The sequence below is a fragment of the Eschrichtius robustus genome, chromosome 12, assembly GCF_028021215.1.
Source record: "Eschrichtius robustus isolate mEscRob2 chromosome 12, mEscRob2.pri, whole genome shotgun sequence".
Lineage (NCBI taxonomy): Eukaryota > Metazoa > Chordata > Mammalia > Artiodactyla > Eschrichtiidae > Eschrichtius > Eschrichtius robustus.
In genome coordinates this window covers 7,604,903-7,631,611 of record NC_090835.1, presented here as the reverse complement: position 1 = coordinate 7,631,611, position 26,709 = coordinate 7,604,903, and the positions used below count along the sequence as shown (strand labels likewise).

General features: G+C 38.0%; 1 protein-coding gene across 1 annotated transcript; it reads left to right on the top strand.

The window, feature by feature from the left end:
• The first annotated feature begins 669 nt into the window (after positions 1-669).
• On the top strand, positions 670-25,860 carry THUMPD3 (THUMP domain containing 3). Its single transcript, XM_068557254.1, is given in 11 exon segments — positions 670-734; positions 2,053-2,341; positions 3,732-3,809; positions 10,051-10,527; positions 14,135-14,265; positions 16,417-16,486; positions 19,504-19,619; positions 23,897-24,007; positions 24,626-24,749; positions 24,922-25,033; positions 25,036-25,860. Coding segments are annotated over 10 exon segments (1,509 nt in total). The 5' UTR covers positions 670-734; positions 2,053-2,086; the 3' UTR covers positions 25,071-25,860.
• Positions 25,861-26,709: the final 849 nt, after the last annotated feature.

The window sequence follows — 26,709 nt, the reverse complement described above, 5'->3', positions numbered from 1 at the left end:
TGCTGACCATATGCGTGTCTTCTCTGGAGAAATACTCAAAATATTCCAAATGGCCTTTGCCCATTTTTAACTGAGTTATCTTTTTGTTGCTTAATTGTAAAATCTCCTTCTAAAATAACTTGTTGAAACTATAAATTTAAAGAAATGTGTTAAGTAAACAACAGTACAATTGGACAAAAATAATGAAGACAATGTACAACTCAGGGACTAGTTTGAGCAATACTGGCTCAGACGCTAGGGCAAGCATTCTGGCGTCACAGCAGCCAGGTTCAAATCCCAGTTCTGCCTCTGAAGTGCTGTGGGGGACGTTTTGGGCAAGATACTTAACCTCTGTGAGACTCAGTTTCCCCGGCCTTAAGAGGGGTGGCCCCTGCCACTTGAGAGTTATTGGAACAAATTAAATGACGCGTGTGAAGCGCTTACTCAGTGCCAGCGCCGCTAAGCGCTCTCTAAAGTTAGTTACAATGACGACAGGCTACGACGCCCGCCGCCTCCCCGGTTCAGCTTGCTGAGGAGCCGGTCCCCAACCGCAGGAGCCAACCACCACGTAATGCGCGCCACGACGCACAGACCTCTACACGCATGCTCTTTCCTCAGCGACCTCGCAACGGCGCCCGCCCCTAGCGCGGAGCCGCTGTGACCGCTCCACCAGACTTCCGTTTCCGGGGCACCGAGGCGGCTTCCGGCGGGGTGACCTGGGCGCGCTGGCCTCGCCGGGACCGGGAGCCGGAAGGGTATTCGCTGGCGGCCGGTAACCGGGAGGCGGGTGGGAGTGGCCCGGTGGGGCGCTGCTGACCCTCGGCAGGGAAGGGCGGCCTTCGTCTTGCGACCCGGGCCGGAGACTGGCTGCACTTCAGCCCGATCCACGGTGGAGCCCTTCTCGCTACCTTTCCCTGGGCTTCACCTGCTCCCCGGGATCCTGTGATTAGGGCCCTGCGGGTGGGAGTCGGGAGACGTGGGTTTCATTCTAGCCTGCGCCACTGGTTGGCTCTCTAACCTTGGTAGGATACGTCCTTTCGTGGGCTTCAGCTGCCTTATTTAGCAGATGGAGGTCGTATCACAGTGATTTTGAGCTCCTTAATGGCAGGAACTGACTTTTATTTGTGTTAGACACTGTCGCCTGTCCCGGGTACAGAACAAGAACTGTGTAGATACTCTGGGCGTACTTAAGTTGTTTTGGCTCACAAAACTTTGAAAATCTGCCGAGAACTATTGATCTCCACCTCCCACCCAGCTCTCTAGTCCCTCCTACTCCACCCCGCCCCCCACCCTACCAAAAGCTCAGATAAAGGAAATTTGGTTTACTGATTTAGATAGTTCACAGGTCTCTCTTGATGCCCATCCAAGCATCCCAGAGCCTGGCCTGTCCTAGGCATTCAAATATTTGTAGTCACTAGATAGTAGATGCTCAGTTAATCATTTTTTAATGCATGAATCACTATCCATTTCAAGGAGGAAGGTAGATATCCTTAATTAGCAAGTTTTAATCATGGGCCTGGCAGTATGCTATTCCCACTGAAGTCTTACAACAACTCTGAGAGGCATTATTCAGTTCCCATTTGGCAGATGAGGAAGTTGAGGCAATGGAGAATAAACTTGTTTTAGGTCATTCAGCCCCTGAATGGTGAGGGCAAGAATTCAGACCCAGGTCTGAAATTCCAAAGCCCCATGTTCTTAACTGCTAGCTGAAAAAGGACTAGATGTAGAAATATTTTTGAATGTGTTCTAGCAACTTCTGTTTTGGGATTAACTGTTGTAGTTATGCGATGGCTATCATCAAGATAGGTGATCCCAAACCAAACATTTCATGCTGTGGAAATACTCGTGTCTGTCTCCTTTTCTTCCACAGTATCTGTATTGCTTGTTTAATAATAATTTATATCCTCCACTTTGTACCCATGTTATTCAGTCCTTTTGTTTTTGGTGAATACTGATCAGTTGTGTTGTGTTGTTCTGCCAGACTTCCAAAGCAGATGTTTTTAGTTATAGTTGAAATAAGAGGTGATAACGTTTAGGCATTATTTCTTTTTCTTTTCTGTACTACTTTTAAAGAGACTATATTCAGGAACTTGGAAGCACTACCAATATGTCTGATGTTCAAGAAGCCACTAACCAGCTCCTAGATGTGAACCTTCATGAGAACCAGAGGTCTGTACAAGTGACAGAAAGTGGCCTCAGAAGTGAGTCTGAACATCTCCAAGTCACTATTGGAGCCACTGTGCCTACTGGTTTTGAGCAAACAGCTGCAGATGAAGTGAGAGAGAAATTGGGGTCATCGTGCAAAATCAGCAAAGACCGGGGCAAGATATATTTTGACATTTCAGTGGAAAGTCTGGCTCAGGTTTGAATGAAGCAATGTTTAAAATAGTTTTCTAAATAGATCATTTTATGGTTACTTTCTAGTTTACAGACCTCTCTGGAATCCTTATTGCTTTTCTTTGCTCTGGCCCAAATCAGGTGATTTTAAAGTATTACTGCATTTTCCATTGGGTACTGATTTGTAAGTGTGACTACTAGGTTTGCTATATTTTTTATTTTTTATTTTTTTAAATTTTACTTATTTATTTTTACTTATGGCTGTGTTGGGTCTTCGTTTCTGTGCGAGGGCTTTCTCTAGTTGCGGCAAGTGGGGGCCACTCTTCATCGCTCTGCGCGGGCCTCTCATTATTGCGGCCTCTCGTGTTGTGGAGCACAGGCTCCAGACACACAGGCTCAGTAATTGTGGCTCACGGGCCTAGCCGCTCCGCAGCATGCGGGATCTTCCCAGACCAGGGCTCGAACCCACGTCCCCTGCATTGGCAGGCACATTCTCAACCACTGCGCCACCAGGGAAGCCCTGCTATATTTTTTAGAAGTGATCCTAATATTTCCTGAGGATGAATTCCCCCGAAAGAATCCTGTGAGACTTATGAAGAAATTCTTAGTATCTGCTACGCCTCTTAGAATTTATTTACTTCAGCATCTAGCTGAAGTTTAGACTTCAGTGGTGAAGCATAACGGGAGAGATTTTTCTTTTTATCTGTATCAAATTTATTCTTGCTCAAAAGTAATTAGGAATCACTGAAGGTGAGAAGTGAAGGTCAGCAAACTGCCATCCCACTAAAGTAAAAGCTAAGCTGTATCTCATTACTACATAAGACACGTGAGGGCAGGGATTGTCGCCTGTTTGTTTTTTAATTTTTTTTGGTCAATATCTCCCAAGCTCTTAGTGTCTGGTATATAGTAGACACCCACTACATATCTGTGGGATGAATTGATAAGCAAGTATTTTTCATCCAGTGTTTTAGTTAATAACTCAGCAGCTTTGTAAAGATAGGCCTTACCATTATCCTCATTAATTAAGGATTAATTAATTTTATTCCTAAAATTGAGCTTAGAAGTAAGTAATTTGCACAGGGTTGCTTAGCTAATAATCACAGAGCTGGAGCTCAAACCCTATACAGTACCCCAGAGAGCCATGAGGGCAGTATAAAGCCCCACTTCACTGTCTTCGTCTCTCCCTTCCCCCCAAGACCCGTGTTGCCCACGTAACACTTCAAGCTTCTATCCTGCCATCTGTCTTTTTTCCTTTTCTGTAGAGGAACAGAAGCTGGGAAAAATTTTAAATACAAATTATAGGTATTAGCTGCTTCAAAATCTTTGTACCTAATTTTTATATTTAAATGTTTATAGTTTATGCGCTTCAGAAGCTTTTGCAGAAATTTGTTTCTAACATTTTTTTCCCTCCTCAGGTTCACTGTCTGAGATCAGTTGATAACTTATTTGTGGTTGTTCAGGAGTTTAAGGATTACCAGTTCAAAGAAACAAAGGTGAGCTATCCCAAATGCAGTAGCTGATTTTCATCCATCTTCCCAAAGATCACATTCTGTGTATCATTTAGCATTACTGCTGCTTTTATAATATAGAATACTGGGAGACTTTTACAGTAAAATCCAGAGATTTATTGATAGTCCATCGCAAAAGTTGCTTTTAAAAATCATTATTGCAGGGGGTGGGGAATGGGTGAAGGGAGTCAACAGGTACAGATTTCCAGTTATAAGATAAGTAAGTCCTGGGGCTATAATGTACAGTATGGTGACTGTAATTAATAATACTGTATTGCACATTTGCAAATTGCTAAGATAGTAGGTCTTAAAAGTTCTCGTCACAAGAAAAAAAAATTTTAACGGTATGGTGACAGATGTTAACTAGACTTGTGGTGATCATTTTGCAATGTAAACAAATACTGAATCATTATGTGTACACCTGAGACTAAAATAATATTATATGATAATTGTATTCCAGTTTTTAAAAAGATGAAAGAATAACAGAACAAAGAAATAAAAATCAATATTGAAAAACTTACAAGAAATAGAACAAATTGTTTGACTTTCTTACAAAAGATAAGACACCTTAGATGAGCTTTGCTGATGTATACGGTTTCAAAATAGAATTGCTTCTAGGCTGTGAACCAGAGTAGGTGACAGTTTGTGTCATCTACAAATAACACTTTCTCTCATCATGCTCCTTTTGCCCTGCTTTCTTCTCTAGCTTGTTTTTTGAAATAAAGCCAAAGTAATATCTAAATACTCCTTCAGTTGTTAGGATAACAGCTTTGTCCCCAACTTGTATTTAGCATCTGATTCCTAAATATTGAGATGCTGCCTAAGCTGAAGGCTGAAAATAGATCACAGTGAGTCTTTGGTATTTTTCAGATTGCTTTTTGGTCTGGTTTCCAGAGTCAAATGCTTGAAAACTTTTTTCTTTCAGTTTTATTGCCTATATTAGAAATAATCTTTTTTAAAATTGTGATGTGCTGTCTAATTCTCTAATTTTTATTTATTGACAACAGGTTGATTTCCAGTCAAACTGATATGAACCCCCAACCTAGAAAAAAACAGACCTAAAAGAATTGAGACTCAAAATAGATGATAATTTTATTAACTAAAAATGTAACTTCTAACACTAGTTTTATAACCCTTCAGCCTTCTGATAGGCATTGCCAACCATATCATATCTGTAAAACTAGTAAATAACAGGCAGCGTACTGACAGTTTTTGCTCTTAAGTATTTCAAAATTGTGATAGTCAATTCTGTACATGAATAAATGTTAACATATTTTTTAAAACTATAAGTGTCCATCGTAAATTCTTGCCTCTAACCTACTAGGGTGTTATTAATATTTTCTTCAATTACTATGTTTTTGTCATCTTAGAATTTGTATTATTTTGAGTGTTTTTGGAGGTGAATTTGATATTATGGAATGGTTCTATATGAGCCAGGTTTTCAGAGTTGCCTTGTAAGTAACTGCAAAAGATATTACTGGTGGAAGTCCCAGAAGAAGAGCAGCAGGGATTAAGGTAGATTTTCTTTCTTTCTTTTTCGTTTTTTTTAATAATTTCACCTTTTATTTATTTATTTTTTTAAATTTATTTATTTATTTTACTTTTGGCTGCGTTGGGTCTTCGTTGTTGCACATGGGCTTTCTCTAGTTGCGGCAAGCGGGGGCTACTCTTCGTTGCGGTGCGCGGGCTTCTCATTGCGGTGGCTTTTCTTGTTGTGGAGCACGGCCTCTAGGTGCATGAGCTTCAGTAGTTGTGGCACTCGGGCTCAGTAGTTGTGGCACATGGGCTTAGTTGCTCCACGGCATGTGGGATCTGCCCGGACCAGGGCATGAACCTGTGTCCCCTGCATTGGCAGGTAGATTCTTAACTACTGCGCCACCAGGGAAGCCCTAGGGTAGATTTTCAAATCTCTGCAAGGGCAACTTCTCTCGTGTATGACCATGAGAAATTGTTAAGCCCTTCGCTTTGTGGACTTAATTTGGAACATGCCCCCAATAAAACCTTGTTTTTAAACATTGGCTTCTAGTTTTCATTCTGTTGACCATCAGTTTTTCTTTGTTGCACTATACTTTCTCATGGCTTATAAAAGCCTGTTAGTTTAAGCATTCTAATGGGTTCTCTTATTTTTAAATATTCAGATGATATCATGAATTTTATTAGCCTTTTTATTAACTGATTTTAAAAAAAGGCTAACATCTGTGATTTAAATTTTTTTAAGCTAGTTTATACATGTACTTAGAGCAAAACTGTAAAGACTGAAAAGATATACAGTGAAAAGTATTCCCCTATTTTCATACCATGTGTTTCCCTCCTTGGAGGCAACAACTATTACCAGTTGTATCCTTCTAGAGATATTTTATGAATATGTGTATTTTATTTACATATTTACACAAATGGAAGTATGACGTACATACTGTCCTGGGCTGTGTTTTTTCTCATTTATCTTGGAGATCATGGCAATATCATTGTTGGATTTGACTGTATCACAATTTAATCGGTCCCATTTAGGACATTAGGATTTTTCACAGTCTTGCTATTACAGTAGTGCAATGAACATCCTATATACACCCTTGTACATATTCAGTCTGAGGGTCATTTTTCTGTTTAATAAGTTTATCCCATTGATGTTTATTGATATGACAGAAGTGTTTGGTCTTGGTTCTGTCACATTTATGCTACACACCTTCTGCTTTCTTTTTCTTTCTTTATAAAAATTTATGTTAAGCGTTTTCTTTGCTTTTTCCCCGTGCACGTGTTTTAAAATATTTGGAAGGCTTGTATTTGCTCTCTAGCTGTTACCTTTATAAATACAACTTAATCTACTGTTTACACAGTATTTTTGAATCCCTACTAAGAGCAGTGATGAAACTGGCATATTTCCCATATCTCTCTTCCTTCCCTTTCACCTTCCAGTTTTATAATTTTTCTTAGTGTTGAACCACATGCCTTTAAATCCTTTAAATATACTTTTTAAAAAATCATCTTTATTTATTTATTTATTTATTTAAAAGATTGGATGAAACCCGAAAAGGCTTTAATGCTGCATGAAAAGTCACTGAGGTTATATTCTGGAAGCACCAAACTGCCTGTGTTTTGCACTTTCTCTGCTAAGCGTTAATTTCTATCCTTTGACCTTGGGGTATGAGAGAAGAGGATATCAGTGTGCTAAATTACTTCCCGTCTTCTGTTCCCTTTCCCCTCCAATGACAGGCCACTTTGTAACATTTACATTCTGTTTTGCATTCATAATCCCTGTATTTGTTTTCATTTAGTCCTATAGTTAAATTGATTGTAGGCACACTACCTGTCCTTTTGTTACAGTTTTTATCTCTTGACTGGCATGAGTTCACAAATGTTTGTCTTTCACCTTTCTATTTGATTAATAGTTTGGGTTTAAAATTTGGAGTCACGCTTTCCTTCCTTAAGAATATCATAGGCAATGTTTGTTCTCATCTAGCATGAAATGTTGCCATGGAAAATTCTGAAGTCATCTTGTTATTTTTCCTCCTTATTTGTTGCTTTTTGTTATTTTTGCATGATGCCCAGATGATTTTTTTTTTCAATCTTTGAAGTTCACCAGTGTACATCTCCTTGTTGCTAATTCCAGTTAAGATGTGTCAGTCTATAGAGAAATTCACTTCCATTTATATTTCTTGAAAGTTTTCTTGAATTATTTTTTTTTTAGTATGTTTTGTTTATTTTAAATCCCTTCATCAGGGATAAACCAGTTATACATACAGTAGGATCTCTTTGACTATCTTTGATGTTTTATCATGTTCTCTCTAATCCTTTTTAAAATTTTTGCTCATTTTTATTGTATTTGCTTTACTTTTTTTCACATCCCTTACTGTGTTTTCAGCGGTGGCTTTTATATGTGGTGCTTTCAATATGGTCTTCATTTTTGCAGTGGTTTGTTTTTTTATTCCACTTTTTCTTTGAACTCTACAAGATCCTGTTTCGTCACCTTCTGGCGGCTCCCCTCATCTTTTTCCTGCTTTTATATCTCTGCTTTGAGCTCTTATTTTGCAACAGTATTTCCTTATTACACTTTCTGATGTCATGTCAACATATTTGATCATGGTTTTCAGCTGCTCTGTGGCAGTGTCTTTCTGGTCACTGGTTTTTGTCCGCTGTTTGTTTTTCTGTCCCTTTTCTCCTTTTTTCCATTCACATAAGTCTGGTGCTGATAACTTTTGATAATTGCGCATCTTTGAATGAGGGAGTTCCTCTTGGGCCTACTGTTTATAGGAGGTTCAGGAACTGTTCCAAGCTAGCAAGAAATCCCCCTCATTCACTGTGAAGTTCCTTTTGACAAAAGGTTGTGGTGAATGAGTTCTCTTCCTTCTTTTTTTAAATAGCTTTATTGAGGTGTAATTTCCATACCACTTAACGAGTTCTTTTAACCATTACTTCTCGCTAGCCGGAAGCGTTCAGCAGCTTTAGGGTTATTCACAATGTAGAGTATCTCTCCCCATCTCTACTCTTGTTTCCAGCAAATAGAGCATGTCTATGAGATTCCTTGTTCAGCCTCCATTTCTCTCCTCTGCTGCTTCTGGGTACAAACGAGATTCAGGGATGCTCCCTCTCAGTGCATGTACTTCTTCCCTGCTGTTCCAGAGAAGAGTTTATTTCCTACTGCTCTGCAGACTGCTCTCCCCTTTGTCTGAGATCTGTAGTCATTCTCCCTCTGGTGTCTCCCTGCACCTCTGCTTTACCTTCACTGAACCTGGGAATTCTTATGTTAGAATTCTTATGTTCTGTTTCTAGGTTACAGATACCATGTAGATTCTATTAGGATAGAGTTGGTATTTCTGTTTTTCTTTTCTTTTAGAGTGGTTTCTGAAGAAAGAAAGGGGCTGTACCAGTGTTATCCCACCATGTTAAACCTGCAAGTCCTGTAGATGCCCTTTATACGGAAATTATTTGTAAATAAAATTGAATTTGCCCAACCTGATACTACCATTATTTCATCAGGTTTCAAGTAGTATTAGAGCCTTCACTCACTTCCAATTCAAGTCTCAGCTCCATCAGTCAGCACTGATTTCTTTCTACTTTGATCTTCAGTAACATATACTGTCTGCGCCAGTGCTCTGCACCAGAACTTCTGATGGAAATGTTGTATGTTTATGCTGTACAGCATGATAGCCATGTGAAGTGTAGCTAATGTGACTGAGAAACTGAATTTTTAATTTTAAATCATTTAAAATATTTCAGTAGCTGTATGTGACTAGTGGCTGCTGAATTGGACAGCACGGCTCTGTACCACCCATTTTAACATTTAACCATATTATCCATTAGCTGTTTACTGAGCACCTTTTTTATGCCAGACACTGCTCTAGATGTGTGGTTTATAGCAATGGTCAAGACAGCTAAGGTCTTTCCACCCTGTGCTTACCTTCTGGGAGGAGCCTAAACCTAATAACTTTAGATAATGTTAAGTTATCTAAAGAAAATAAAATGAGAAAAGCATGACTTGAGAGGATTACTTTAAGTACAGCAGGTCTCTCAAAGGATGTGCCTTTTAAATTGCTGTTAAATAATGAGAAGGGAACCAGCAGTGCAGAGAGGCCATGTGAAGCAAATACATTCCAAGCAGAGGTACGAAGCTAGGGAGAGAATGATCCTGAAGTGATGTAAGAGACACAGACAAGAGTCGGGTTGTTTGGGCTTTTTAAGGAATTTAAATTTTGGGAGGTGTAATGGGAGGCTGTTGAGGGGCTTTAAGCATGATCAGATTTACTTTTCTAAAAGATGACTATAGATACTATTTAGAAATTGGATAGATAGATTTTTAACTGTTTAAGGTTTGGGTTTTTTCTTTTCAAAAATAGTTAATATGTATACACAGCACAAAATTCAAAAGGAAGTCAGTGAGAGGTAAGCTGCCCTCCCTCCCCTGTCTTTCATCCACTCGTTTCCCCTCACTGGAGGTAACCACTGTTAATAGTTCCTTATTTGCTTACATTTTAATCTTGAACCCCAGCCTCTGATCTACCATTCTGTGTTATATTATTCTGTAGTAGCCTTAATTTGTGTAAATCTTAATTTTCAGTGAGACTTTAATTTCCTCAGTTGCAGACATTATATTATTTACTCTTTTGTCCTGTACTCCTGCCACCCCCAACATAACAATTAATGTAGTCTATAGGCAAAGTAGGGGTTTATTTGTTCAATTAAAGTGGTGAGAAAGGAATGAAATGAATGGATTTCATTCTCTCTTTTATAGGAAGAAGTTCTAAAGGATTTTGAGGACTTGGCTGGGAAGCTTCCATGGTCAGACCCTTTAAAAATATGGAAAATTAACACTTGTTTCAAGAAAAAAAAAACAAAGCACAAAAAGATAAATCAGAATTCAAGTAAAGAGAAGATTGAAAGTGGACGAGGAGACAAAACAAATGAGAGAGATATCAAAAAAGAGTTCACTAACAATGTCTTAGATTCACAGATCTTAGACTATTATGAAAATCCAGCCATCAAAGAAGAGATATCAACATTAGTAGGTGATGATTTGACATCTTGCAAAGATGAGACTGAGGAAAGCTCAAAAGAAGAAACTGATCCTGAAGTGCTGAAGTTTAGAGTCACATGCAACAGGGCAGGAGAGAAACATTGCTTTTCCTCAAATGAGGCGGCAAGAGATTTTGGGGGTGCTGTTCAAGATTATTTTAAGTGGAAGGCTGACATGACCAACTTTGATGTGGAGGTAAGTGCAGGCTCTTACTGTGATGATTCAAGAAGGCTATCATTATAAATGTGTAGAATTTTCAAGACTAACCCAATCTTATGGACAATTAAACTGAGGCTACAAAGCTTTTTTTTTTTTTAACATCTTTATTGGAGTATAATTGCTTTACAATGGTGTGTTAGTTTCTGCTTTATAACAAAATGAATCAGTTATACATATACATATATCCCCATATCTCTTCCCTCTTGCATCTCCCTCCCTCCCACCCTCCCTATCCCACCCCTCTAGGTGGTCACAAAGCACCGAGCTGATCTCCCTGTGCTATGTGGCTGTTTCCCACTAGCTATCTATTTTACATTTGGTAGTGTATATATGTCCATGCCACTCTCTCACTTTGTCCCAGCTTACCCTTCCCCCTCCCCGTATCCTCAAGTCCATTCTCTAGTAGGTCTGCGTTTTTATTCCCGTCTTGCCCCTAGGTTCTTCATGACCATTTTTTTTTCTTAGACTCCATATATATGTGTTAGCATACAGTATTTGTTTTTCTCTTTCTGACTTACTTCACTCTGTATGACAGACTCTAGGTCCATCCACCTCACTACAAATAACTCAATTTCGTTTCTTTTTATGGCTGAGTAATATTCCATTGTATATATGTGCCGCATCTTCTTTATCCATTGGTCTGTCGATGGACACTTAGGTTGCTTCCATGTCCTGGCTATTGTAAATAGAGCTGCAATGAACACTGTGGTACATGACTCTTTTTGAATTATGGTTTTCTCAGGGTATATGCCCAGTAGTGGGATTGCTGGGTCGTATGGCAGTTGTAGTTTTATTTTTTTAAGGAACATCCATACTGTTCTCCATAGTGGCTGTATCAATTTACATTCCCACCAACAGTACAAGAGGGTTCCCTTTCTCCACACCCTCTCCAGCATTTATTGTTTGTAGATTTTTTGATGATGGCCATTCTGACCGGTGTGAGATGATATCTCATTGTAGTTTTGATTTGCATTTCTCTAATGATTAATGATGTTGAGCATTCTTTCATGTGTTTGTTGGCAATCTGTATATCTTCTTTGGAGAAATGTCTACACGACGACTCAAAACCTATGGGATGCAGCAAAAGCAGTTCTAAGAGGGAAGTTTATAGCAATACAATCCTACCTTAAGAAACAAGAAACATCTCAAATAACCTAACCTTACACCTAAAGCAATTAGAGAAAGAAGTACAAAAAAACCCCCAAAGTTAGCAGAAGGAAATAAATCATAAAGATCAGATCAGAAATAAATGAAAAAGAAATGAAGGAAATGATAGCAAAGATCAATAAAACTAAAAGCTGGTTCTCTGAGAAGATAAACAAAATTGATAAACCATTAGCCAGACTCATCAAGAAAAAAAGGGAGAAGACTCAAATCCATAGAATTAGAAATGAAAAAGGAGAAGTAACAACTGACACTGCAGAGATACAAAGGATCATGAGAGATTACTACAAGCAACTATATGTCAATAAAATGGACAACCTGGAAGAAATGGACAAATTCTTAGACATGCACAACCTTCTGAGACTGAACCAGGAAGAAATAGAAAATATGAACAGACCAATCACAAGCACTGAAATTGAAACTGTGATTAAAAATCTTCCAACAAACAAAAGCCCAGGACCAGATGGCTTCACAGGCAAATTCTATCAAACATTTAGAGAAGAGCTAACACCTATCCTTCTCAAACTCTTCCAAAATATAGCAGAGGGAGGAACACTCCCAAACTCATTCTACGAGACCACCATCACCCTGATACCAAAACCAGACAAAGATGTCTCAAAGAAAGAAAACTGTAGGGTATTATTAACAAGAGCATGGGCTATGGAGACAGAGCTAGATCCAACTTTTGACTCCCTAACTGTGTACCTTTGGACAAGTTATTCTCTCTGAGCCTCTGTTTCTAATGGAGCCAATAATAGTTTATACCTGTGTGTCCTGAAGGTTAATTGAGATTATACATTTTAAGTATCTGGTGTGATACCTGGTCTATACTACATGCTTAATAGATGGGAGCTATTAAGACTTGAATTTTCTAATTTCTAATCTAGTGCTTTTTACAACATTATGTGGACTTTCAGATTATAAAATACAAAAGAATTAAAACAACTATTTTGTGTGTCTTGGTTTCAGACTTTGCTTCTGAAGTGGAATACATTAAAACAAACCTCGACCTTCTAAAATCAGGACATCATTGCTAATACTCATGCTAGAGCCAGCTGTCCTCTTTCTTCAATTCTGCTAGATTCCCAAACCCAGATACTTCTTTTTAACATGCTTACCCTCCTTGGTCTCAATCTTCTACTATAAGGGTGATTCACATGTGAGCCATACTAACAAGTCTTTCCATCTCTGACAGCCTAAAAGGCCCCTAGCAGCTGACGTTTTCACCAAGGAGTCATTTACTGTTGCTTTTGGGACACTTGAATCTGGGGCAAGTTGCCTGTTCTCTCTGTAACTTTTTTTTTTTGCATATCAAATCAGAAGAACAAGTCCCCGTTCTTTTTTTTCTTGTAACAGCTGTTATGAGAATGAATAGGCTAACTAGAACAGTGATGTCCAGAAGTTAGCATGGGAGCTCAGAGTACAGATTCTGGAGCCATACTACGTGGATTTAAATCCCAGTTTACGAGCTGTATAACTTTGGGCAAGTAAACTGACCTCTTTGTGCCTTAATTTCCTTATCTATAAAAGGAGGATAATAATACCTAGCTCAGAGGGTGTGGCTATGAAATGAGGTAACAAATATAACGTGTGTAGAACAGTGGTTTGCATATAGCTAGGTAAGTGTTAGCTGCTGCTGTTAAGATCATGATGAGGAAATTTTAGGTGGAAGATTGCAGAACGTATTTTATTTTTACTTTTATTTTTGTTTGAATAGTATATATTTAACTGTGTGTTAGAAAAACTATAACTAAGACCAAAAAGAAACATTCTTTCACAGACATTACTTGAGTCAAGTTTTAAAAAGTACTAAAAAAATAATAGGTGTTAAAGCAAATGTGTCCCATCGTTAACAGTTGGTTAATCTAAGTGAAGAGCATACTTAAGAGTTCGTTGTGCCAGTGTTCTGGTAAGCATTTCTGGATGTTTGGAATTTTTTCCAAAAAAGTTAAAAATTTTAAAAATGCATATTAAAAACCTGGAAACCTTCAAAATGTGTTTCTCTTATAAAAATTCAGGGGGAATCTGGTCATAGCTAACTTGTGAATATGGTGAATTAAAAGGAGAATAAAATAGATTTTAAAATTTTAAAATAGGATATTCTTAAATGATTTCATTTATATGAAGCTCAAAAAAAAGACAATAGTTTATCATGGTAGTGGTCAGATTAATGATAATTTGTGGTGGGTATTGACTGAGAGGGCAAGAAAAAATATATATCTTTATATGATGGTGGTTACACAGCATTTATATGTAAAAATTACTGCGCTGCACACTTAAGATTTGTGCATTTTACTGTATGCAAAGTATACCTCAGTAATAAAGTAACAAAAATTAATAAAGCCTCAAATTGTAAAATCTTAGTGATAAGTACAGTTCGAATAACCCTAAAACTATTTTATTCTGTCTTATTTTATAGGTTCTTTTGAATATCCATGATAATGAAATTGTCGTGGGCATTGCATTGACAGAAGAGAGTCTCCACCGAAGAAATATCACACATTTTGGACCCACAACTCTTAGATCTACTCTTGCCTATGGGATGCTCAGGTAAGAGAATGGGTTTGCCATGTAGATGAAAGTGACAACTTGGTTTGAATTTTCCCTTCAAAATGTAATTTGTGAGGTACTGTGTTAGAATCTAGTAGTTAAGGAACAGGATAAAAAGCTAAAGCTCTCTTTCTTTGTATCCAATGTTGATTCCTTGAGATCCTGAAAATATCACTTAATTACTATCTCAATTTTCTTGATTTCAAAATGAGAACGATAGTTTTTATCTGCCTCTTGAACGTGGTTATCACTTTTCTGTTTAGAAAGGATATACTGCATGTTGGGAAATAGAACAGATTTTGCTTTGTTTCATTTCTATGCAGTGAAGCAGATGAAAGCAGAGATTTTTTTAATGTGTATAATGTATAAGTGAACACAGAGAGCTTTTACTTGTATTTTAAAATTTTATACTCATATGGAAAATTTTCCACTTTTCCAAGAGCAAGACATAACTTTCTTTCTCCTTTGCCCTTTTCCCTTTGATTGGGTGTTTCTTTCCACCACTAGGACGAGTTGTTTTCTCTAGGTTTCTGTTTGCCAGACTGCAAAATGGGTTTGATGTTAGACTTAAAGGATTATTAGTGAGGACTAAATTGCAAAAACAGATGCAAAATACCTGTTACATATGGTGCCTGGCATAGCCTGGTAGTTAATTGTATTTCCTTCTCCTCCAATCTTTGCTTCCTCTTTTACCCTGCTCATCCATGGAGTCCTAGTTCAATACAATTGGAACCTGTCAATTCAATGACAACAACAGAAAACTGCACCCGTTTGATTAAGGAAGAGCTCCTAGTCTTCATTCATTTAACAAACCTTTATTATCTACTGCCAGGCATTATGGTAGGAGGCAGGGATATGGAGAGTTATTTTGGGTGCAACTGTTAGAAACCTAAGTAAGCTAGTTTAAGATTAAAAAAAAGTGATGATTGTGTGGGAGGGGGAATTGCTGGCAAGATACTGAGAAGTCTTGGGAAATCCACAGAAAAACTAAAAGCCATACCTTAAGAAGGGTAGGAACCAGATCTTAGAAAACCACCAGAAACCTAGACAGTCACTTTTATCTACCCTGGGAGCCCACGGGCTCTTGTCTCTGCTCATCTGTGCAAATGGCTGCCCCTCATCTAAATTTATGTATTTCCAATTTTAAATAACCAGCCAGCCCCATACTGCCTAGGTCTTCTAGCTCTTTGTTCCCACGTCTTAGAAGAGAGAATCTGGTTGACATAGTTTCAGTCATGTGTTCACCCAGACCCAGCAGCAGTGGCTGGGAGTACAGGGTTGCTTACTACCAAGAGGGTTGCCAAGGATTCTGTTACCATGTGTTGAGGGGCAGGAATGGAGAAGTAGAGCTGGGCAGGTATCACAATAAGAATCCAGAGTTAGTCCCCAGGGATCTCAGTTTTGTAAGGGAGAACCATAATAGAATGTGGAAAGAATAGCAGAACAAAAGAAGGAAAGAGAAACCTTGTCGCCTATCTGAGGAGGGGATGCTTCATAGAAGAGGTAACATTTAAGCCACTAACAGTAATGCCTCTAATCCTGACTCTGTCACCTACTAGCTTTGTGTCCATGGATAGGTTTGCATCAGCTTATCTGTAAATGAGAATAATAATAGTAACCTATCTCACAAGATTGTTAAAAGGATTAAAAGAGATAATGCATGCAAAGAGCTTAAATCCATGCCTGGCAAATACTAAGTGCTCAAAGTAAAGCAGTTATTTTATAGCAATGTTATTATCTTTAAAATTGAATTAATTAGGAAAGGAATATTGAATGAATAATTTCCAGTAAACTTATATTGATACATGTTCTACTTGACACATTTGAGTTGTTTTAAATGTAACAACACAGGTCTATATACAAAATAACATGTGTTTTCTAAAAGCACATACACACATATATTAAAAGATCTAGAAACTATTTCCATTTGGAAGTGAAATGGGATTTTGGATGGTAGTCAAAGGGGACTTTTAGTTATATGTAATTTTTTTTTTTTTAAGTGCTAGGATATAGAGTCAACATGTAATTACAAATTGATTTTTAAAATAAATATCAATTGTTGTTTCTTCATAACAGGCCTTTCATCTTAAAGCTTTAGGAATAGTCATTGTGGAAGTCTTGTCTGTTCACATAGGCTGTTTTCTTCTCTAGGCTCTGTGCTCCTCAGCCTACTGATATAATAGTTGATCCGATGTGTGGAACAGGGGCAATATCGATTGAGGTAATAACTTTTCTTTAGCTTTTATTTATTTATTTATTTATTATTTTTTTAATTTTATTTTTGTCTGCGTTGGGTCTTTGTTGCGGTGTGCAGGCTTCTTATTGCAGTGGCGTCCCTTGTTGCGGAGCATGGGCTCTAGGCACATGGGCTTCAGTAGTTGTGGCACGCGGGCTCAGTAGTTGTGGTTTGTGGGCTCTAGAGCACAGACTCAGTAGTTGTGGTGCACAGGCTTAGTTGCTTCGCGGGATGTGGGATCTTCCCAGGCCAGGGCTCGAACCTGTGTCCCCTGCATTGGCAGGTGTATTCTTAACTACTGCACCACCAGGGAAGCCCTTCTTTAGCTTTTAGATAAGGAAGTGATACACCCAGAATGTTCTAGAACTCATGGGTAAATTAGACATAATGAAATCACCAAGGTTAGGTCCATGGACCCAAGAGTTTTGAGTGAATTACACTAGTAAAGCTGGAACTTTTGTGATAAGGATGTAGCCACTTATTACAAATAGCCAAGGACTAGATTTAGGTTATAAGTCATGTTTAGTCACTGGATTACAGAGGAGGCTGAGAATTACAAACTGGTGAGTCCCATTTCTGTAAAAGACAAACGGGAAGACTTGAACAGAAAAGATAATTGAGGGTTCAAGCATGAACTGGAGGAGGGCATTTCATCTCTATAAAGTGAGACTATGCTTCTCCATCCTCCTGGGTTCTTGTAAGATGGGGAAGCCTGTGACCATTAGTTAGGTTTGTTAGGAAGTCTAGCAAGGTTACAAAGTTTTCAGAAAATACCATGACATTGAGAGGACTCAAAAACTGCCTAAAGCAAAGCAAGAAATAGAAAGGCATTTTCTAATTGGAGAACATTTAACAGGAGAGTCTCCTTGAATCCGTATTATTGAATCAATATTATCTAAACTTTTGTAATAAATAATTTGGAAGAGGGCAGCAGTAAAATTGCTTAAATTTGTGAAACATAGCAGGTTCTTACGTATAGTATATGTAAAGCCAGTGGGAATAAACTGCAGGGAGATACCACAGATTCTGTGAGTGAGCAGAAACTGGACAGATGAGCAAGTCCAAAACAACCCACAAAGGGAAAAATAATCCAGACTGCAATTAGAAAATGACATCTGCTATCTGGGAATTAGAATCCCAGAAGGAAATCATAGTAGTCTAGATGACTGCTGTTTTCTGCTAGTGTCAGCTAGAGAAATTTACTCTGGCTAAAGAGCCACACAGAGAAAACTCAGTTGTTGTCACAAAGAATTCTGGGAACAAAGCAGAGTGTGCTCCTCTAGCATTAAACCATGATGTGTCTATTGTCTGGAATAGCAGTGAAGGTCACTACATGTCAAGAAATATGCAACAGAGCTAGAGAGAGACCAGAAGAGCTCTCAGCCCCACCAAAAAAAAAAAAAAAAAGATAAAAAGAAAATGTTTGAGGCATTTCCATGTAGGGGTAGGCATGAGGATGTCAATATGGAAAAACCTAGGTTGGTATATGATCAAAATGAATGAAATTTTGAAAGGGTATATAGACAGTTTGTTCACCAAAGTACAAAGTATTTGATTTATAATACTGCCTTTAAAACTTGGAAGTACTATAAAACCCATCTCTTTCAGGGGCTGAAAATCTAAATAGGTTTAGAAGAAAAAATGAATACTGGGCAATCAGAATCACCTAAGAGGCTTTCATCAAACTCTACATCATCCTCCCTACATCACCCTTCTCCATTAGCCTCAAGGGTCTGTGCAAAAGAAAAAGCTAAGAAGCCCTGTGTCCATAGATGAGGGGATATTACTGTTTACGAAGGAGGAGATGTTTGTTACTCATCCCTAAACCAAGGGCAGAACTGTCTCTGCTTTCATATCAGAAACCTTCTGTTAATCTGCATAGAACATTGTTCAGGCCTAGGGCAGTATGTCACCTCATTGCACAAATAATATGGAAAGCTCGGTATTTCTGTTTTGCTGACATGTTTTTGATCTAAAATTACAAAATCCTGGGTTTCTCTGGTGGCGCAGTGGTTAAGAATCCGCCTGCCAATGCAGGGCACATGGGTTCGAGCCCTGGTCCGGGAAGATCCCACATGCCACGGAGCAGCTAAGCCCGTGCACCACAACTACTGAGCCTGTGCTCTAGAGCCTGTGTGCCACAACTACTGAGCCCACGTGCCACAACTACTGAAGCCCGTGCACCTAGAGCCCGTGCTCTGCAACAAGAGAAGCCACCGCAATGAGAAGCCTGCCCACCGCAACGGAGAGTAGTCCCCCCGCTTGCCGCAACTAGGGAAAGCCCGCATGCAGCAACGAAGACCCAACACAGCCAAAAATAAATAAAGTAAATAAATTTATTTTTTTTTTTAATTACAAAATCCTTTCAAGAATATGGTGGTTATCATTCAAAAGCCTATATAATAGAGATTACACTTTATTTAAATTCTCAAATATTCCAGGTTATCGGATTATATGAAAATTCCATAATCACAAAAGGATATAGGTTAGTTTGATTTGGTTAACGTCTTCAAACTGCATTTATATTTAAAGTCTGTAATGCCTACTGTGTGGCAGACTGCTGGGTGAGGGACTGAATGACATACAGACCTATCCTTAAGGAGTTCCCAGACTTGTTGAGCAGCAGACAGGTATAGAAATAATTAAGAAGAGAGCAAGGGCAGTGGCAGATACATGTACAAAGTGCTTTTGGAGGGGCAAATGAGAGACAGCTTGGAGAGTTGTGGTTGATGTCACAGAGGGCACGACATTTGAGCTGGGCCTTGAGAGATGAGTAAGAGTTCAGCAAACAGAAAGAACAGGAGGGCATTTCAAGCAAGGGGAATAGCAAAGTTGACAGCATGCAGTATTTTGCCACTTTAGAAAAGCACTGGATGATTGGATTGGATTGGATTGTCTTGTTTATTGACAAGTGATTGAAATGATTTTACCTTTAATCATTTTTTCATTTTTTTTTTTTGTAGTTTGCTACTTCTGTTTTCATATATACTCTTGTCTTTTAGGGGGCTACAGAATGGTCTAACTGTTATCACATTGCTGGTGATAATAATCCGTTGGCTGTGAATAGAGCAGCAAATAACATCTCATCTTTATTGACCAAGAGCCAAGTCAAAGAAGGGTAAAATTTTAATTTAAAAGATTTTGTAGCATCTCTTAGACTTAGATAATCACTTTTCTTTTTTCTTTTTTTTTAAATTAATTATTTATTTCTTTTTGGCTGCGTTGGGTCTTCGTTGCTGCACACAGGCTTTCTCTAGTTGCGGCGAGTGGGGGCTACTCTTCATTGCGTTGCACGGGCTTCTCATTGCGGTGGCTTCTCTTGTTGCAGAGCACGGGCTCTAGGCGCCTGGGCTTCAGTAGCTGTGGCACGCAGGCTCAGTAGTTGTGGCTTGCGGCTCTAGAGCACAGGCTCAGTAGTTGTGGTGCACAGGTTTAGTTGCTCTGCAGCATGTGGGATCTTCCTGGACCAGGATCAAACCTGTGTCCCCTGCATTGGCAGGCGGATTCTTAACCACTGCACCACCAGGGAAGTCCGATAATCACTTTTTGTATTGGCTTTATGAACTGATACACCCAGTGCATTGTGACAGTATTATAGCCAAATGAATATATTGAGACTCCATTTAAATTTTAAAAGTTGATTGAAACTAATTTCTATTTTTAAAATATTTTAAATTTAACTATAATTTCCCCCACCCTAATGCAGCTATTTTTATTTCTGTCTTCCTTTTTCTTTCTTTATTCAGATATCTTTTTTCCCAGGTAGTGGAAGAATTGCATAGATTCATTTTAATTTCATAAGTTTTCCATTAGTGCATGCAGGCATCCAGCTGGGGGTTTAACACAGGCACAAGACTGCTCTTAACTGACTAGTGGTCTTTTCTCTGGAAATGTTTTAGTATTGAATAAGTGATGTAGTTTGGAGAAGGCACCCCGTGAAGGGGGTGAGAGAAGGGGCCCTAGCTGTCCTCCTAGCTGTCGGGGAAGAGGACAGAAGTGGCAGCGGTGCACTCTCATATCTGAAACTTAATTGAACACAAACAAGGAACTCAATCCTCTGCTTAATGCTATAAGGATTAGAGAAATACTGGGGGGAAAATAATCTAATATCCAAATGTTTGCATACCCCACACATATTAGCTTTCATGTCCTCTTGTTAGTATGCTTCAGGACCACTTTTGGTGATTGTAGTCTTACAAGATCAAATGGGCGCCAGGACCTAATTCATTCATAACTCAGACTGACACTCAGACACGCTTTGTAATCATTTTCTCAATTCAAGATTTCTAGGTTCTTATAAAACAAGTACATATTAAAATATTAATATTTTCTTACGCAATTAAACAGTTGAAAACATTAAAAAATTTCAAATGCTTTTTATGTTTTTATTCAATCTTTTTTAATGACTGCATAATATTCCATTGTACAGAAATATTACAGTTTATTTAGCCTTTCCTCTGTTATTTGGCACTTAAATCTCAGAGTTGGAAGAGACCTGAAAGCTGTCCCTACAGTCCCTAAATGTCCTGTAGGAGATCCTGACCAGTGGTCTTCCAGCCTGTATAAACACCTCTTATGACTCTGAAGGCTGTTGATTCCAGCTTAGCACAGCTTTGAGTGCTAGTCATATCTTTTAGGGAACTTGAATCTCTCCCTGTACCTTGTACAGATCTGGGTTTTTTCTTCCACTTGAGTCCGTAAAGAAAAATCTTATCTCTGTGTCACAGTGATGATTAGCATCAGATATTTGAAGGGCTACCAACCCTCCTCTCCCTCCATCCCAGCTCTCCACATCCTCTCTTCTCCAAGCAAAATATTCCAAGGTCCTTCAACCATATCCCTTTGATATCTGTGCATTGAAAGTCCGTTAGCCTCTGGGAAATTTCCCATCCTGAGATGTATGTTGCTATAGTACCTTAAGCCCTAACCCACTGCTACAAATTACATTTGAAGACACCATCTGTGCCAGCCTTTCACCATTCTTTCACAGTCTCAGCTGTCTTTGGGAAGAATTGGTTGAAATAGCACTTGGTCTGCAGTTTCCTACGAGAGGCCTCATCACAAAATTGTTTCTCTGGTCTCCTCTGCTGGAGTCCTTCATTTTCTTATAAAGTGGCAGAAATATGTAGCGGTAAGCAGATTTGTTAGGTCTTACAGGTGCTTCATATCCAGGAGCACAGGAAGTCATTATATCCCATGATTGACCTCACAGCTGCCTCCATGACCCTTAGTGTGAGGTTTATATTTGTAAGTAGAAATCAGTTGTTTTTAAGAATATTTGTTCATTTTATGCAAAATTTCATATTTATTATTTATACATGGTATGCCTTAATATTATTTTATGTCTGTATACTGCTTATCCTCTTTTCTTTGCTAGTTTTTTTTTTTCCCTTTTGATTAGATTGCCAGTGCTTTGTTTTGTTCTTTCATATACTATTTGTTCTGTGGTTTTATGCTTGATGCTTTTTGTTTTTTATTCCTATTTCCTATTGAGGTTTTTTCATTTGTTATCTAAAATCTTAAGTTATATGCTGTAAATGTCTTCTTTTTAATAAAAGTTTTGACTAGAGCTGACTTTTATGCTAAGTACTCCTGTTGACCATATCCTATAGATTTTGATAAATCTGTTTTGGTTACTTTCTATATGGTTGGTTATATACTTGATTCTCTCTGATCTAATTGTTTAGGACAGTGCTTTTCAAACTTTAATGTGCAAATGAATCACCTGGGGAACCTGTTAACTACGCACAGATTCTGATTCAGTAGGTTTAGGATGGGACCTGAGGGTCTGCATTTCCTGGCAAGCTTCCCAGTGATGTTGATGCTGCTGGTCCGTGGCCCAGCTTTGAGGACCAATGGTTTAGATCATTTTTTATACATAAGTAGTTAAAAGCTTTTAGTTTATTTTTATATTATGTTTTATTGTGATTAATGAATTTTTATGGTATATTTTGTTTTATATTTATTGAGATTTTTCCTGAGGTGTAGTACATGACTAGGGTTTCTTTGAAACCTGACATTTTAAGCAAATAATTTCTATTTTCTGAATATTTTATCATATTTGTTTTTCATATCCTCTGCATCTTCACTTTTTGTCTGTTCAACCTGTACTATTTCTATCAATCTTACCTTGATTTTTTAAAAAGTATTTATTTTTATTATTTATTTGGCTGCATCGGGTCTTAGTTGCAGCACGCGGGGTCTTCATTGAGGCATGCGGGATATTTCATTGTGGCGAGCGGGCCTCTCTCTAGTTGTGGTGTGTAGATTTTTCTCTCTCTAGCTGTGAGTTTCTGGCACTTGGGCTCTCTCGTTGAGGCGCAGGAACTCAGTAGTTGTGGCATGTGGGCTTAGTTGCCCTGCAGCATGTGTGATCTTAGTTCCCCGACCAGGGATCAAACCCACATCCCCTGCATTGGAAGGAGAATTCTTTACCACTGGACCACCAGGGAAGTCCCAATCTTACATTGACTTTTAATATTTTTTGCCTTTTTTTTGTTCTGTTTTATTGCAGCTATTGGTGCTTGTGAGTGTAATACATATTTTTAATATTTCTATTTTTCCTATTATGTAGTGATTACCTCTATTGCATTTTATTTTTTCTTAAATTCTTTATTAAATATCAATATTACAACATTTAATTTCTGCTCATAATCTTTGATTTGCTTTTAATTTTTAGCCTGTGCATTATTATTGCCTGTTATAATTTTGTTTCTTAAACTAGTAGCTTTGCCTTAATGGGGAGGATTTATATCATTTATATTATTATATTCATTCTGCCTTCTGTCATTATTTTTTGGATGTTAACTTTTTTGTTCTCTTGTTTTTTTATAGTATGATACATGTTTCTTAATCTTAAGACCAGCACCTCTATATTTCCTAATTTTACGTATCTTTTTCTTTAGGTCTCCTGTTATTTCTGTGTAGACTTACCAAACTTTATCCTTCAGATGTGTCACCTCATCATCTTTTTTCTCTTCAGTGTTCTGTTTTCCAGTGTATGTTTCATCAACAATGTTTTTACATCATCAGTTATGTAATTAACTGCCTTAACACTGTTTTCAAGTTGTGTACTACAGTTCTTTGTGCTAACGGTCTTTCCCCCTTAATCTGTCTTCTTAAATTGTAGATGAAACAGATATAGACATCTTTTGAAAACCAGTCTTAACTAATATTTTAATCTACTTGTTTCTTACAGATTGTCATTATAAAAGTTTTAGCTTATGACCTATGCTTTCTGCCTACCCGCTACTTTAAAATTTTTTACTAAGTTGTTGATGTTGTCACTGATATTATTTTAGTTTTTGTATTTTATAGCAGTCTCTTCAGAAGAAAAGTCTTTTAAAATTTCATTCTTCAGGATATGTTGAAGCACCTTTTCTTTTGTCGCCACAGCAAACTGTCCTGGGGCTTGCCCATAGATACTATTCAGTGGGATATCTGCAACTTGCCACTAAGAACTGGCTCTGTGGACATTATTGTAACAGACATGCCATTTGGAAAAAGGTGGGACTTGTAAAAAAATGTTTTACTTTCATTTGTTATATTAGTACCCACTTGTCTTCTGAATCTGTTGTATTTTCCTTGAGCTTATTCTGTCAGAAATCTTCCATTTCTTTTAGCAGACTTAACAGTTTTTCACTTAAGAATGTAACAATATGATAGATTCACCCATTTTGTTTCTTCTGAGAACTCAGGAATCTATTAACTACACTTTGATCCTGACCATCACAGGTTTATCCACTTTGTAGCCCATTGTTGAATTACATTAATACTTCAGAGAAAGGTTCAGAAAAACTTGGTTGTTTCTCAGGATATTTTTTAATCACTGGTTTCATTTACATAATGATTGCTTATACTCATTAAGGGGACAACTTACATAACTATTATAGGTGTCAAATCTTTTCCATAACCAGTTCATACCATTCAGAATTCTAAACAACTTACTAAATCTAATCATTTCATTGACATGTAATGGCAAAGCTCTGGCTCTAAAAGGCAACTATTTTTCATACCTCAGGACTTTCTTATTGCAATGCGAATGAGTTTTTAGTAACTTCTCATTTCATATAGTCCTACTTACTTTTTGCAAAAGTAAGTGACTCATTAGACCTTCTTTTATAGGATGGGCTCCAAGAAGAGAAACTGGAACCTTTATCCAGCTTGCCTACAGGAGATGAGCCGTGTCTGCAGGCCAGGGACAGGCCAAGCTGTACTACTGACCCAGGACAAGAAATGCTTTACTAAGGTGCTGTACGTTAGCTTGAAAACTCAGCCCATGATAACTTTAGGACCTTTTTAAGTACACTTGGGGATATTTCAATAAGATTTGTTTCCTCCCAGTGTTTCTTACTAAGACCCCTGGTTGGTAGAGAAGCAGTTATCAGCTAATTACTTTTCTACTTTTTGTGTGTACACAGGCATTATCTGGAATGGGACACCTATGGCGGAAGGTACATACCGTCTGGGTCAACATAGGGGGTCTTCATGCTGCAGTTTATCTTCTGAAACGTACACCTCAAATTTTTGTTCATCTTCAGAACAAGATGGAGAAAGACCTCCTTGGTAATGCAAAGACTGAAGACCATTAGTAGTGCGGCCAGTGCTTCCTGACAGTGGAAATGTCAGCATGAAGAACTTGCTTTTGAGAGAAAAATAGTATTAATAAAAGTGAAGTTTGGTGTAAATCTCTTCACCCTAGATAGCAAAAGGTGTGAATAGAATGGAACAAGCCTTAAGAGAAAGCAGAGCTTTTCTTTGGAGCTGTTGTAGTTGGGCAATTAGTACTTTTCTTAAAATGCTTTAAAGATGCGAAGCCTACTAAAATACTCTGGGATTCGGGTTTAGAACATTTTATTTTCAGGCTTTATAGCAGTTCCTGTTTTCCATTGTAGCAGGTAGAAAGCTACCCTGGCGTAAGGGAAAGGCAGAGAGCATAATCAGATCATGAGGTTACATTTCATTGCCTCTGCAGCATTGTTATTTAGTTGCTCAAGTTCTTCACCTCAACTTTAAAAAATGAAGATTACACTTTGTAAAAGTGTTTGCCCCGTGACAAGATGAAATCTCACGAGACCTACAGAAAAGTTTACTATCTGCTTTAAAAATTACAATATGCATGTTATTCAGATAAATAGATAGAACTAAGTAGACATTTCTATTTGTAAACAGCAGTGATTACACTGGTAGATGAAGTATGGGACCAACAAGCCATATTTAAAGAAATTTTATTTTCCTTTCAGCACACAAAGGTGGTGATGCTTTTCAAAGTCAAACATAAACCTGTCAAAGTATTTTTGTTGGCTTCTCTAAAGGACTAGAGAACTGATATATCTTTGAATTAAAAACTTTGTGTGTAAGTTCTTTTATTTTCTCTCAGTCACTATTCATATTTAATTGTTTTTCCAGTAGCAGAAAGTCCTTCCCAAGACAGTGGAAAATGAAATAACCTAAACATCAAGTCCTTGTAAAAACAGTGCTTCTGTGCGACAAAGAGTTGGGGTTTTATGTGGCATTCTGTATTCAGTTTACTTTTTGGAGTTTGTGGCTGCATTCAGCTTAGATTTTCAGTGTCATGTCCATAACATACTAACTTTTGATGTCTCATTTAGAATAAAAGGACACAGTACTTCTTTACTTTGAAAGAATAGAGTTCACATTAGCAGCAGAGCCAACAGTCCTTGTGTGGTTTCTCTCTGATATACCTCACACTTGAGAATGAACTGGAATTAAGAAAGGGTCTTATATCCTAGACTGGAGTTCTTAACGTCATCAGAATGCACAGTTTCACTATTATGGGTTCAACATAGAACAAACAGCCTTTCACCTCTCACAAAAGAAACCATTTAAACCTCTAAGTGTTGGTCAGCAGTCCACAGGACTGGAAAAGTACAAGGACCATGTTTTCTCTACTGTTCACCAACTGCCTGACACATTACCTACCAGCATGGATGTTTAATATCTGTTGAACAAATGGATATTTTTGCATATTGGCTGTTTTTAAGTGTATCAAATTTGTGCTCGATATATCATAGCTTTAGTCCCATTAAATACCATCATAAAAACATGAACAGATGTGACTTAAGATGATGTAAGTATGTAGTGAACATTGTAATAGTTTGCCATCTTCCTCTCTAGTATTGTTTTGTAATCTGGTGACAGGAACAGGAAATGCGCTACATGAGGATTCAGAAAAGCTGAGATTGAAT